At 52.5% G+C, this 15,372-nt stretch overlaps 1 protein-coding gene across 1 annotated transcript; it reads left to right on the plus strand.

The window, feature by feature from the left end:
* Positions 1–411: 411 nt before the first annotated feature.
* Positions 412–13,375, plus strand: RBFA (ribosome binding factor A). The gene is made up of 7 exons (XM_027600792.2): positions 412–602; positions 3,208–3,250; positions 3,688–3,864; positions 4,387–4,499; positions 7,040–7,124; positions 11,436–11,509; positions 12,655–13,375. Exons 1-7 carry the CDS (start codon positions 442–444, stop codon positions 13,016–13,018), a joined length of 1,017 nt encoding a protein of 338 aa, XP_027456593.1. The 5' UTR covers positions 412–441; the 3' UTR covers positions 13,019–13,375.
* The last annotated feature ends 1,997 nt before the right edge of the window (positions 13,376–15,372 follow it).

The following is a 15,372-nucleotide window of genomic DNA, read 5'->3' on the forward strand; positions in this document are numbered from 1 at the left end:
TTCAGCCCGGGGGCGCGGGCGGGGCCGGGCGCACGCCCCCAGTCGGCGCAGCGGCCGGACCGCCGGGGCCAGGCGCACTCCAGGCGGCGCACAGACGCTCGCGCTCCCCGCCGGCCCCCGGGTCTGCAGGCCCCGCCCCCCGACGTCGCCCCGCAACGCCCCGGCCTCTCGACCCCGCCCCGCTCTGGAGGCACACCGTGCACCACACGGCGCCCCGAAGGTACGTCGCCCCGCCCCTACGTCGCTCCGTACGCGGGTCGCCCCGCCCCAGATGACACTGCGCCTCCGAATTCACCTCTTTCCGCGTGCTTCCGCTTGGTCCCACGGCCCCGCCCCGCGTCGGCCCCGCCCCGCCCCGCGTCGGCCCCGCCCCGCGTCGCCTCACGTCCCCACGCCCCGCGTCCCCCCACGTCGCCCCGCCCCGGCGCTCTTGCCGCAGCCATGCGGGTGGGAACTCTCCGACCGTGGGGGCTTCTCGAGGGGCTCCCGGCGTTATTCCGTGGTCGCTACGCGGCTCTCCTTCCGGGTGGTACGCGAGGCCTGAGTGGCTCGCCGGTCTCTTGCGGCAAGAACCTACTCAAGAAATTTGCTTCGAAAACCAAGTAATGCGCACCTAGTCTGGGTGGGGGCGCTGGGCGTGGGGGCGGTGCCCTTGTGGCAGAGGGCGACTGACTTCGGGTAGGGGGCAGGGGCAGTGTCCATGGGGCAGGACGCAGGTTCGGGGCATCTGTCCACGAGAGGGGGGCGGCCCACGGGGCAAGGGGAGGGCATCTCCGGGGCAAGGGGGAGGGGCAACAGGGCGGGGGGCGCGGTGCCCACGGGGCAGGGGGAGGGGCTACAAGGTGGGGGCGGTGCCCACGGGGCAAGGGGGAGGGACTACAGGATGGGGTGGAGCCAACGGGGCGGGGGCGGTGCCCACGGGCCAAGGGGCGGAGTCCACGGGCGGCGGCGGTGCCCTTGGGGCAAGGGGAGGGCGTCCGCGGGGCGGGGGCGGGGTGTCTGGCGCGCCCGCTGGAGCCCCGTCTCAGCAGCTGGTCAGCAAGCGTAGCTCTTTCTCGTTAGGTTTACGATTATTGCAGAATTGCCAGTAATCCCGCTCGTCACTATTTAACATTTGCTCGGTTTCCCACTCAACCTTTTCTCTTTATTTATTTACAGTTGAGGTAACACAGTTTTAAGTTTACGAAACCCTAACAGTATGTCAGGAACATTCGTTGATTGTTGTTACCAGCAGGAGTTTTGGGAGTAGACTCATCAGAGAGGGAAAGATATGTGAGCGTTTCTGTCCACCTGAATGTTTTTTTTGTGGGCTTTGAGGAGTTTTCTTTGCTGAGAGGTCTGTAATAAAACAGGTTGATTTCCGTACCACACTTTTAACTCTGTGATAGGTATACGTCCGTTTTAATGGACTAGATTTTGGAAACATTTCTAGATTTACAGCGAGGTCGGCGGAGAGTGCAGAGTTCCCAAATACCCGGTGTCTGCTCTGTGATGGGTTAGTGTGGCGTGCTCGTCCGCGAATGAGCCAGGGTTCGCACGGGATTGTTGACTGAAGGTGCGCCTCATTCCTGTTTCCTTAGTTCTAACCTAAAGTCCTTTTTCTGCCCCAGGAACCAGAGACCACGTTACATTGAATCACCTTCTCAGGCCCCTCTTGACTGGCCGTCTCTGCCCGTGTCTGATGGCCTTGATGGTTTTGAGGCGCTCTGGTTAGACGTTTTCTGGGTGCCCCCCGCTTGGGATTTGTTTTCTTGTCGCCGTTGTGCTGGCATTACGGGAGCTTGGGAAGAGGGCTACAGAGGGGTGTTTGTCACGGTCGCTTTTGGCCCTGATGACTGACTGAGGTCATGTCTATCAGGTTTACCCACCCCCCCCATCGTGTCCTGTCTTCTTTAGGGGACTTCACCGTGGGCAGGCACACCTGAGGGGTGGGGAGTCGTGCTCTTGAATGTTTGCACTTCTCCATGAGGCACGTGTCTTACTAATTTATATCAGCGTGGACTTCAGGGTGTTCACCTTATACTACTTTATTTTTCTCAGATTGTTTTGTCTTTGACCATTGGGAGCTCTTTATTTAGCTCCTTTATTCTTTGGCACATTCATCATTGGGATTTTGTGGCGGCTTTTAAGTTTAAAAACTTTTTTCTTTTTTTGAAGATTTTATTTATTTATTTGATAGAGAGATAGCGAGAGCAGGAACACAAGCAGGGGGAGTGGGAGAGGGAGAAAAAGGCTTCCCGCAGAGCAGGGAGCCCGATGCGGGGCTTGATCCCAGGACCTGGGATCATGACCTGAGCCGAAGGCAGATGCTTAACGACTGAGCCGCCCAGGCGCCCCTAAAAACTTTTTTTCTTAAGATTTATTTGAGAGAGAGTGAGTGAGTGAGCATGAGCAGTGGGTGAGGGACAGAGGGAGCAGACTCCCCGCTGAGCAGGGAGCCTGACGTGGGGCTTGATCCCAGGATCCTGAGATCATGACCTGAACCAAAGGCAGATGCTTTACCAACTGAGCCACCTAGGGGCCCCTAAAAACATTTTTTAGTACTTCCTTTCTCAGCCCTGGAGTCAGCCATTTCTCCAAGAAGCTCTGTTATTGCAGGACGACATCAGAGGTGATAATCTGAGAGCTGGGGTGTCTGTCCCTTAGGCCTTTTCAGCTGACAAAGCAGAAAGTACATTTTTGTTAACCCCTGCATGTACACTTGCCTGTAAACATCTCTTTGTGACCACTGCGTTGATATTCAGGGTCACTTGAGTCCATACTGATGTCCAGCTCCAGTCCACCACCACATGGCTCATCCAGGAGGCTTTCCTTGCTTTCTGTAATCTCCCACCGAAGCAGTGAACCCTCCCCCATCACCACCCATTTTGCTCGTCCAGTCCAGCAAATGCGTGGTTGCATACCCTGGGTACCGTGCTCACATGCAGTTTGGTAGGCCTTCTTTTGAGGTTTTCTTTCTCCACCTTCAGGATTGGAATTGTAGACCTTAAATAAACGTTACCAGGTTGAATTAAAACTCTTTGTCTCCTCTACAACCCATGTTGTTGATTAGAATTCTGAATTTCTTAGTCCTCCAGTAACATCATTTCTGTGCCCAAGTTTAGCCCCTTAGGAAGGATTGCGGTATTGTAGTGTTGAGTTGGTGTGTATGATTTTATTTTCTTTAATTTGCCACCAGTATCATAGTTCTTTATTTTCTCCCCATAGAAAGAAGTTTTGGTATGAAGGTCCTTCCTTGGGCTCTCACTTGGTAAGTACAGAGCAGCTGCGAGGAGCTGCTTTAGGCTCTGGTGGGCATAAGGCTCCAGAAGTCGGCAGAGCTCCAGCCTGGCTGTCGTTCCATTTCCATACTTGAGGACACAAGGTCTGCAGGGGTGGGACTAGAGACATTGGCAGTGTGAATTCTTAGATTTTATTTATTTTATTTTAATTTTTAAAAATTTTTTAAAGATTTTATTTATTTATTTGATAGAGACACAGAGAGGGAACACATGCAGGGGGAGTGGGAGAGGGAGAAGCAGGCTTCCCGTTGAGTAGGGAGCCCGATGCAGGGCTCGATCCCAGGACCCTGGGATCACGACCTGAGCCGAAGGCAGACGCTTAACGACTGAGCCACCCAGGCGCCCCAAGAGCAAGTTTAATGTACAGTTGTAATGTTGGCCTTTTTGTCTGTTCTTCTGGATGAAGATTTACAAGCCATCCCAGTTGGAATTCCTAATGAAGAGCACCTCAAAGAAGATCAGGAGGGACGACCACGTGCGCCTGAGGGCACTGAACGGCCTCCTCTACAAAGCGCTGATGGATTTGCTGTGCACCGCTGAAGTGAGCCAAGAGATCTGTGACCTGAATGTGCAGCTCTCCAAGGTAGACTCGGGGGCGGAGTGGGAGGAACGGGGGAGGCCGGCAGCCTAGTGGTTAGGAAGGAGGCCCCACGTCATTCACGAGGTCTCTGAGTTCAGAAGCCAGGTTAAGCATGACCATCTAAGTAGTAAAGATGGGGTGCATGTGTACATGTGTGGTGTGCGGGTACCAGTGGCGTTGTCAGCTGCCCAGGACGTGTGTGGGGTGGATGGGTCTGTGTCGCCCTAGACTTGAGTTTAGCCAGAGGGACGTACGGAGGGTGAGAAATAGCAGGCCAGGCATTTCTGATGTGCGCTGTGGGATCGGGGTCAGGGACGTTGGGGTTTTGGATTCGGAGCCCAGCTTCCTCCCTTGTGAGTGAGCGGCAGGAGACAGTGGCTTGTGGCGGTACCCTCTGGAGTGCCCGCCTGTGGGTGGCGGGTGCCTGAAGCTGAAGGCTACGCACCCATTTTTGTCTCCTGAGTGTTGTGTGCGGGAAATCCACGGGAGGTGAAAGTGATTTGCGGCTGGGGTGGGTGGGCTCAGGTTTCTCTGACTCCAGACTTCTCCACCTGCCGTGTGTACTGGAAGACCACGATCTCCGCTGAGCAGAGCACGCACACACAGGCCATCCTGCAGAGGAGTGCTGCACACATGAGGTGATGGCGCCTTGCTCTCTCAGCCCGCCTGCTTCCGCTTGCATTTCGAATCTCCCCCTTGTTCACTAAGTGTTTTTGCTTTTAAGGAAACTCTTGGAAGCATACTCTTAAATTCCAAAATGTAATTTACACTTTCATGTGGGAGGTAGTTTAGGACAGTGGTTCTCAAAGTGTGGTCCTAGGCGTCTCGGGGCTCCTGACATCCAGACGTCCCCGTGATCGTTGTAGGCTCATGCCAACTGCTCACGGGAAAAAGCAGCGCAGTTTTCCTCAAGAATACCCTTGATGAATAAGCAGAAGTTACTAATTTTATTAAATTCCAACCCTTGGGTGCATGCCATCTCGGTATGCAGTGGGGAGCAAGCATAAACTAGCCCTGCTGGCGTGGGACGGTTGTCTTGGGAAACGTGCAGTTGACCTGAGCTGAAGCAGACGCTCCTTCACTGAAATAACAAGTGAGCTAGCTGCGCTTTTTCAGATGCGGTTATTTGATGTTTTCTCTAAAATGAGCAAAGTGAACCTGTCATGTCACACAAAACGACTGTATTTGTTGCCAGTGATAAAATTCAAGCCTTCTTCTTTTTAAACAGTTATTTATCTGGGAGGGAGGGGCAGGGAGAGAGAGTCATCAGCCAGACTCCCTGCCAACACGACCCTGAGATCACAACCTGAGCTGAAACCAAGAGTCAGACGCTTAACCGACTGAGCCACCCGGGCGCCCCAAAATTCAAGCTTTCAAATGAAAATTGACTTTAGAAAACTTGTGTCTACCACTGGGAGTCTGATAGCATTCCGATACTTGAAGACTGGATGAGACTGGTGGTAACGCTGACTAGTGTAGTGTTGGGTGCAAGCATCTGAAAACCTGGGTAACGGGGGATCTGTAGTCTCCAAGCGAGCAAAACAGGAGGCTACAAAATCAAGTGTAGGGAAAGCTCGATTCAAGGGTGCAGGAAGACCAGTGGATTTTAGTGTAACTTTTGACGCTGGCCTGGCTTCAGGTTCCATGGTGCAGCCAGCCCTTAATAAATCATCACTGGTGGACTTTCTGTGGGTTATCAGAGAAGATCATTCTTTTCTGAAGTGCTGTTCACATATTCCTTTTCCAGTTCGGGATCTGTGTGAGGCCTGATTTTCATATATTTCAGCCAAAATAACAACAGCTTGAATGCAGATGGAGAGATGAGAATCCAACTAAGCTAGGCAGTGAAGAAATTTGTAACTAAACAATGCCACGTTTCTCAATTTTTTTTTTTTTTTTAAGTAGTTATTTTTCAGGATGCCTGGATGGCTCAGTCAGTTAAGCGTCTGCCTTCTGCTCGGGTCATGGTCCCGGGGTCCTGGGATCGAGTCCCGCGTCGGACTCCCTGCTTGGCGGGGAGTCTGCTTCTCCCTTTGCCACTCCCCCTGCTTGTGCTCTGTCCCTGACAAATAAATAAATAAAATATTTTTAGAAAAGTTACTTTTCGTTAAAAATATGCATGAACACTTAGTGAGTTTGTTTCTTGAAATGAATTAATGTATATTTTTCAAATTCTGAGTTTTGATTTATAGTATGATAGATGTGGACAGATAGAACCCACATTGACAGAAGCTCCTTGGTGTTCTTATTGATTTTTAACAGCATAGGGAGGTCTTGAGACCAAGCATTTTGAGAACTGCCGAGCTGGGTGATGGTAAAGGAGTTACTCTGTTTCCCCCCAGTTTGAGGACATGCAGAACCCTAACCAGCCGGCACTCTCAGAACTGGGTTCTCCTCTCTGCTTCCCTCCCTTTTCTGTCCGTCTCACTCTCCCTTGTCCATCGTACTCCCATTTTGTGGAGAAGGGGATGAGTCCTGTGTGGAACCAGTGGTTTTTACATACCATCCGCTTCAGCTCTCCTGACGTCCGTCCCAGGAGGCCCTAGGAGTCTCTTCTAAATTGCATATCAAAGAGTGCTCAGTTTATTTTTTTCTTGTTAACAGAAACGAGAAAGATTTCCAACAAGTGTTGGCGAGAACAGTATTGTTTTCTGATTAGTTTTAGGTAATCAGAACATCAGCTGAACAGACCATCCCTTTTCCCAGCTCTTGCGATGAGCCGAGGTTTAGCGTACCAGGCTGTGCTGTAACCACTCCCAGGACGTGTTGTCACTGTGGAGAGGCTGTCTGCACAGCTGCTTCACCTCCATTTGCATGCACGAGCGACTCTGCAGACGATGCTGCGTGTCTGACTCGTGCCTCAGGACCTCGGTGTACTTCTGTGGCCTTGTTGCCAGGGAACGTCCACTGGCTGTTGGTGCCCAGACCACGCAGCCCATGGCCACTGCAATGCCCAGGAGGCTTCCAGGCTCAGATCAGGTTGTTTGTAAGGATCTCAAGAGTTGCATTTAGGCAGTTAGAAACTGTTGGGATGATGTGTTTGGTATCCCTTGTGTGATGTGGCAGTTGGCTAGGATGCCCTGGGCTGACGTTTTCGTGTTTGAAAAATGTGACAGCAGATCTCTTGTTTTACTCTCCATGAGATGATTTTATGTTTTCCTTTCTGCTCGCTCTCCAGGCACCTTTTGATGTCCCAGCAGACCCTGAGGAATGTGCCGCCAATAGTGTTCATTCAGGACAAAGGAAATGCAGCTCTGGCTGAGGTATGGCTCTGAAGTAATGCACTTCCCGTAACAGAAGTTTAGCGGACGAGTACAAACATTCGAATCATAATGGGTACAGTTAAAGGAAGTGATCAATCCCCAAGAGTATAAATGGAAAGTGAGGCTCCCAGGCACCTGTCCCAGCCAGATTCCCCAGAGGTAACTGCTTTTTCTGGCTTTTAACGTTTACCACTAAATCTCTGACTAGGAAACCTGGGTTTCTCGACTTACAAACTGTCTTCCTCTGTGGATTAGATATAAGTTACTTTACACTGGATGTTACGTTCTGTTAATTATAAGTTAATTATAAAGGTTGCAACCTGTAAGTTTATATACGTTTTCTTTCTGTGTGGTAGTTACTCAGTAGTTATTAAGATGTGTTATACTTTTAAAAAAGTTTACAAAAAACTCCAGTCAGTGGTATTCATGGTATTCATTCATCATTCATATGATAATATAGTTAGGTGGCTGTTACTCACCACAGAACTAGATATTATTTCTTTATTTTTATTTTTTTTATTTAGTTTAAAGATTTATTTGAGAGAAAGGGCAGGTGCACATGAGGTGGCGGGCAAAGGGAGAGAGAATCTCAAGCAGATTCCCCACTGAGCATGGAGCCTGACATGGGGCTCAGTCCCAGGACCCCAAGATAATGAACTGAGCCGAAACCAAGAGTCAGATGCTCAGGTGCCCCAGGACTAGGTAGTATTTAGATCCACAGAGGAAAACAAATCTAAGTGGAAGTTTTCGTTTTTTGTTATTTGTTATATAAGCAACACTGAAAACATTGTATGAATAATTACCTTGATACATGTATGATTTTCCTCACTAGAAAAGGAAACAGAGGAGTAACGTGACTAGTGCCAGCTTTAGAGAATCAAGTAGAATTTAGATTGTGGGGTGTGCTGGGAAGATGCACGCAAGGGACTCACCCATGCACGGCTGGCGGAGCAGGTGGGAGGAAGTACCACCCACCTGAAGGGAGAGTCCTCTCCCTCATGGCTGGTCCCTCTGTGGGGAGGTAGGTCCTACCTCGCTCTGGGGGCTCCTTTCTAGAAAAAGTCATTGGAAGGGGGGAGGTGCAGGTAGTGCTCAAAGCATCTTGGAGCCGTTCTGTCTCTAGACGGTGCTGTGGGCTCATGGAGGCCACTTGGGCCTGCCCAGCATCTGTCCTCCCGTGTCCTTCCTGTGCTGGGGGCAGAGGGAAGGTTGGGCTTCTGCTTGTCTCATCGTCCTCAGGCGTCTGTGTTCCTGTAGTCAGAAGCTAGCAGAGGGGGCCGGGGGATCTCTGATTGGGACAGATGATTCGCATTAGTTAGGGTGGTGTTTTTTTGAAATAGGGGTTAAAGTCAGCCAGTAGTAAAGCAGTTTGGATAGACACGCAGTTGAAATTGGGGATTATGAATGAAACCTTGAATCTTGTACCTATCCGCTCATTTCTGTATCTTATGTTGGTTACACATGTTGAAAAGTCGCAGGCAGTTGGAAATGCCAGGGGCTGGCCGTAGTTGCAACAGCTTACTTTGCATTCTCAGGGTAGCGTTCACTGGTCTGAACATTTGAAGAGCAGTAATGAGCTCTACCCCAAATAGCATTTAGCAGGGCTGGTGTCAGCGCCTGTAAACACATGCAGGGGTGCTTGGCCCGCACAGATGCTGGGGCTTGCCCTTCCCCCAAGAGGTTTCCACTAGTGACCATACCGAGTGGGCCAGAATGACACTGGGGGACCTGCTCTGTGCTGTGGGCCAAGCAGCTAGCAGCAGAAGCTGAGGGTGCGCACATCCCGCCACCTGAAACGAATGTGTGCACACGAGACTCGCCCGGAGTGCTGGCGGCAGGGATCCCTCAGTCAGACTCCCGGGTTATGGGTCAGACTCCCAGACTCACAGGTATGGATCTGACTCCTGGTTACATGTCAGACTCCCGGGTATGCGTCAGACTCTTAGACTCCCAGGAACAGGTCAGACTCCTGGGTATGGGTCACACTCCCAGACTCCCGGGTACCTGTCAGATTCCCAGGTATGCATCAGACTCCCAGACTCCTAGGTACAGGTCAGACTCCCGGGTACTACGTCAGACTCCCACACTCCTGGGATTCTTGGGTACGGGTTATATTCCCAGGTGCGTGTCAGACTCCCGGGTACCTGTCAGACTCCCAGACTCCCAGGTACGGGTTGGATTCCCAGACTCCTGGGTATGGGTGGGACTCCCAGGTATGCGTCAGACTCCTGGTTACACGTCAGACTCCCAGGTACAGGTCACACTCCCAGGTACAGGTGGGTGGGTGGACATGCTCCCCTCACCTTGCAGCTGATGTGGAGCCAGAGAAAAGGCCATGTTCCCTGTGGTTCTGTTTATAGAATGTTCAGACAAGTGTGGCTAATGTTTGGGGATGGAAGTCAAACTGATGGCTGTCTTTGGACAAGGGAGTGAGCAGGAGGGACGTGAAGAGGCTTCTGGGGTTCATCTCTGCAACGTCAGGGGAGGAACACCTATGGGTGCAGACGTTTCGTGCATTTGCGAAATGTCCTAGAGCTGTACATGTAACGGTTTGTGTACTTCTCCCGTGTGTTACATTTCAATCAGAGAATTTTTAAAACATTGACTTTTATCATGATTATGAAGAAAAATGTAAAACTAAAAAAAAAAAAAACGCATCAACTGCGATACCGGTATTGTGATTTTTTACAATATTACACATTGCTTGTTTTCCGGCTGACCGCCAGACTTGTAAGAAGCCAGCGCCTGGCAGAGCACGCCTAACCACACGGGCTGCTTGCTTGTCTTGGGATAGTCGATCCTGAGTCTTCCCTGGAGAGGGCGTCCGAGCAGCCTGATTTCTCTCAGAGGTCAGCGTGGAGCCGCTCCTATCCCTGCAGCCCGTGTGGACGTGTCAGCATCTGGTTGCAGTTGCGTGGAGAAGCTTTGGTGATGCTTGATTTCCAGGCAGTGCACCAGATGGAGGAGGGCCTGCCTTTGTGCCGCGGCCCCTTCTTTGCGCCCCAGTCCTCACCCTCCCTACCACCCGCTGTAAATTAGTTTTGCCTGGTTAGAATTCTGGAATTCCGCGTACACAGAGGCACATCTGGCTTTATTGCTCAGCGCTGTTTTCGAGATTCACGTTGTCTCACGTGTATGTGGTTCCTTGTCATTAAGTGACCCATTCACCTCTCACGGACGTTTGTTTCTTTTCTGTGTTTTTTTTTGCGACTGTGAGTAGAGCTGTTGTGAACCGTTGTGGCACGTCTTTGCGTGTTTGAGGTCAGTGTGTGGGAGTGGCAGGTATGTCTGGTTTTCAGGAACTGCTGGTCAGATGGGACTGTCTGGACCGCTGGGAGCTCCCGCCTGACGTCAGCGGTCCTGCTGTGCTCGTGGTGGCCCTGCTGGTGCTCACACGTGCATTTGCTTGATGACTGATATTTGTGAGCATCTTCCCATGCACCCGTTGGCCGTTCTTTGTTTTGTGAAGTCTGTTCAAGTCTTTTGGCCATTCTTGTGAGGTTTGCTTAGTGTGGAGTTGTGCAGAACGGTCGTGTGTCCAGCACAGGTCCCTTGGCAGGTGCGAGCAGATGTGTTCTCCAAGCTAGCCTGGGAGACGTCAAGTTCTCGTTTTGTGGCATTGTCCGTCCTGTTTCTGTTTTCTGTGGACTGGTTTTCTTTTGGTCCTGCTGCTTTTTCCATTTGTGGGTTTTATTGGCATGCCATTGGTTTGTGATGGTGCTTTGTGCTGTGGTGGAAGGACTGGCTCTGGTCCTGGGCTCTCCTGGGCTTGCCCCGCAGCAGGGTGGGGTCTCAGGTGCACGTCCTGGGTACGCAGGTAGGGGGGTGAAGGTGTGAGCTGCCCTCAGTGTCCAGGGAGCAGGGCTCTGTGTGGTGCCCTGACGAGGAGAGCTTTCATTTCCAGGTTAGGCCCCTCGGCCACTGTGCAACTGGATTCACATGCTGGACCCCAGACTGTAACTTTATCGCTAGGGCAGGAGGCTTCCTTTCTCCAAACACATGAATTCTATGGCAAAATTGAAGTATTTTACATTTCATTAGGAATTACTTACTTGAACTAACATTTACCTGGTTTTTTCATAAGTTTGACGTTTACAAGTTTTAAGTGTACTTTTAAAAAAGTCGGTTATCAGAGGACGTGTGATTTTAAGTAGCAGATGCTTGAAAGCGTCCTCACTGGGAGGTGTCAGCAGAGGGCTGGGACGGGCAGTCGGAAGGCCTGTGTCTGAGCCAGCACGGCGAGGCTTCACACAGGCGCTGATGCCGGTGGTGGAGGTGTGGCTTATCAGGTTACCCTCCATCTGTCCTCAGGTTGATCAGTTACTGGCCGTTGCCGATTTTGGACCCCCAGATGAAAAAGAAGATTGTGTGCAAGACGACGTCAGGTATGTGGGTATGGGATTTTGATTCTTTGGGCAGATGTCCAGGTGTGGAATTGCTGGTTGCTACAGCGGCTACAACAGTCCTGCACCCTCAGCCGGGTGTGCATGCCAGGCCTGGCATTGTGCTCAGGGGCCCAGCTTGGCAGTGGCCTGTGGCCTGTCTCAGTGGCAGTCTGCAGCAGCTCCGGCACCTCAGCAAGGCCACTGGAAAGGCCCCTGTGATCCCCCAGAAGTCTAGGCTACAGTGACTCATCAAAGGGAGGACGGGTGTCCCTCCCTCACCCTCTTTATCCACTCAGCACAGTTTTCTTGAGTGCATACTATATCCCTGTTCTAGAAGCTAGGATTCTTACATGAACAGAACAGACGGTGGGGTCTTTGGAGCTCGCATTTTGCTGTGGGCAGGGCCAACAGGGAGCCACAGATGATTGTAGGTCAGGAAGGTCTGGTTGGCTGATGAGGTGGGAGGGTGGGGGCAGCATTGCAGTTTTCAGTCAGGCCGTCACTGAGAGAGAGAGACGTGAGGACTCGGGTGTATGTGGAGGCCCCCTCACAGGTGAGGGAAGAGCTCCAGCAGGCGCTGAGCCTCTGTTCCTTGGACAGGTACCTCAGTGTCCAGGGTACTGTTGGGACCTCCAGCAGGGCCCACAGCCACCATCCTGCCTGCGGGGCTAGAGCAGAGGCCCCAAGCCACGAGGAGCCCAGCCTGTGGGTGTGAGACCTTCCAGAGCTGAGCAGGAAAGGGTTTAGAGGCATGACTTGGCCGAATTTGGGTTTTGAAAGGGTTGCACCAGTTCTGATCTTTTCCTTTGGTTTCTCAAGTAACCTGAGTGATAGATCTAAAAGCCCCCAGCTGTAATTCTGTGAAACTGGCCTGGCACAGTAGCCATGTTTAACTGGGGAAAAAGATGGAAAACATGGCTGGTGGGAGGGGCTGTGCGGGGACCGTGCTGGCCTGCACCATGTGCAGGCTCCGGGAGCACCAGCAGAGTGGCTCTGGACCGGGGAGCCCTGTGCCATACCCCCAGCTTCCCCTGGACTCGGGCAGCCCACAGGCAAGTGGAGGTGGGAAGTGGGAGTGCTCGCCTAGGGCCCACGCTGCCCTGCTGCTTCATTTGTGCTTCACCAGATGCCTCTTCTCCCTCCAGGGGCCCCGGGGCCCTGGATGCTCCTGAGCCGCGAGGCACCCCGGCCTCTGCCACATGCTCAAGTCTGTGTGGGATTGACCACGAGGCGCTCAAGAAACAGATCTTGGAGTACAAGAGGAGGAAAGGGCAAGGGCGTAGGACCGTGAGTCCCGAGGAGGCGCGGCTGACGGCTGATCTGGCAACGCAAACGAGAGAGGGAGAGGTGGCACCCTGTGCAGACGGTGACCTCTCCCCCAGGAACCACCTGTTGGTGGCGGCGAGCAGCAACCCCGGCCCTGACCTGGGCGGTGCCTCGGGTGCGGACAGCAGCCTGAGCAGCAGAGCAGGAGGCGGCGAGCGGCAGAGGCAGGAAGGGGGGAGGTGACCGAGGGGTGGGGAGGAGGTGGGTCCTGGGCTCCAGCCGTGTGGTGCAGCCCAACGACACTGGTGGACTGGGAACTTGGGCTGAGAACGGAGGTGGTCGTGGGAAGCATGTGAAAGCCTTTCGCTTGATGGCAGCAGTCGGTCCTCCTGACTTGGGCACTTGCACACCTTTCTCAGACGTGCACAGACTCTGCCTTAGGAAGGCGGAGAATCTGTCTTGTTTGCACGGTTTCAGCTCACACCTGAAACGCCGTCCTCACGGTCTACTTAACAATGGCCCCAAGTCCACTTTTCCCCAGGGCAAGACAGCTGTGGTGTGCTGTCAGAAGGAAGTAAAAAAATCCTTATTCAAGTCTGACCTAGAGAAACATGCTTCTGGGTGTGGGGCACCTCCCCTCCCAAGTACTGTCAGTATCCTGATGCTGAAAACGGTGCCACAGAGCTTACACGATCAGGCACGCATGAGACGGAGCAAGGAAGCTGCTGGCTTGGCTTTTTGGGGGCGCATGACTTGCGCTTTTGTAAACAGTCTCAGGAAGGAAGCATTGCCGTCACCCCAGCCGTGCGGGCACATCCACCGTGCACCTTGTGTGCAGGCAGGTGGCACCGTGAAGTCCTGCCTTTGCCAGCAAAGTGGCCCCCGTTGAGGGGACACATCACAGGTCAGAAGCACTGGCTGTGTTGGTGTCTGGGTGGCATTTGCATGATGCCACCTGACCTGGAAGGCGCAGCTAGCCATGGGTATATGGAGCGTTTCACTTGGGAGTGCACTTGCTGACAACACTCCTCTTCTGACCAGAGAAAAAACGTCCAGAGGAGGGCTGCACCTGTCTGAGAATACGTGTGGTTGGTTTTAATCAGATGTGGTAGGTGACCTTGAGACGGCTGCGTGGAAAGGAGTGTTCACTCTTCACAGTGTTCCCGGGAGGCAGAGACATGCCTCACTGTGCAGGGCCATTCAGGGAAGCACCAGGCTTGGTCAGGAGGCAGAGAAGGTGCGGCTTCTGCAGGAATGAATGGGCTGGGTAGTGTAATTTCAGTAGGCTCTGGGCTGTGGGGGTGCTGGCCCTGGGGGACGCAGGGCAGAGGAAGTGCTTGCTGGTGCGTAAGAACCAGGTAAAGGAAGCGGTTTGAGTGTGGGTTCTGGGTTGGTGGGTTTGCTCATGAAAGGTGAGCTCACAGGGCAACTGTTTGCTGTCTTTAGGAGTTAGCCCTGGGAGGGGTAGCCTCTCCCAGGCCAACAAGGCCCCCAAGATGTTAAAGCGTGGTAAACACAGAACATAAGAAACATGACTAATACAGGACATTGTAACACTGAGCAGCCTGCTTCTTGATGGCCACGTCTGTGTCCACACTGCAGGAGGTGCCCAGACCCCAAACACAGAGCATCAGGGACAAGGCTCCTGGATTGTGAGGCCATGAACTGTGCCGCACAAACATGGGTGTGCCCGTCACTGCGTCACAGGACTGGGGACTTGGGGGGAGGCCGGGGTGCTGGCTTGTTCTTTCTCTTCCCGCTTATGTTTGGGGCTCCGTTTGTTGAAAGTCAGCAAATGGCCAGAACAAGGTGTGTTTTCAGACCTGGGAAGCCGTGCTCCATACTCTCAGCTTGTCTCCTGTAAGTATAGTATAAGCAAGGGGTTGGGGGGTGAGGGCTAGTGTGGAGACGGGAGGAACAGAGCTTCCTGTCAGGAGAAGCCTGTGGCGTGGTCGATCCTGCCGGCACCCTCCACAGACAGGCCCTCACGCTGCAGCACCAGCTGTGTTCTCGAGGGACAGGGAGCGTGACCACGTGATCACCTCTGCATTTCCTGCCAGGTGCCGTGTGGGGTATGGACCGGGTTTACGGGGGTAAAAAGAGACATGAACAGCGTCCATGTTAGCCACTGGCATGCAGCACTCTGCACGTTTTTCTTTTTTTAAAGATTTTACTTATTTGAGAGAGGGAGAGCGAGAGTGCAAGAGCAGAGGCAGAGGGAGAAGCAGGCTCCATACAATCCCAAAGGCTTGGGAAAAGCCTGTGCCACCCCAGGCCCTACTTACATTGTGCACCAACTTGTCGAGGTGTGGAGACCTGGTTCTGAAATCCTGTGTCCCAGGGTTTGCTCATTTCTTAATTGAGGGTTATCAGAATTATGTAAAGTGTAGCCCTGGGAACAATATGTCATATGACAAAACAACTCACTTTCAATAGGTTGAGATAAAGAACCCAAACCAGCCAAATGAAGTTTAACAGGGATCCGTGTAAATTCCTGTGATTGGGGTTTAAATATTAATTCTTGAACTAAGCATGGCAGCTCCAGTGGCAAGTCTGGTGGTTGCAGCACATGTGTCCTAAGAGGAGCCTGGGGCAGA

This window comes from Zalophus californianus, chromosome 14 (assembly GCF_009762305.2).
Source record: "Zalophus californianus isolate mZalCal1 chromosome 14, mZalCal1.pri.v2, whole genome shotgun sequence".
NCBI lineage: Eukaryota > Metazoa > Chordata > Mammalia > Carnivora > Otariidae > Zalophus > Zalophus californianus.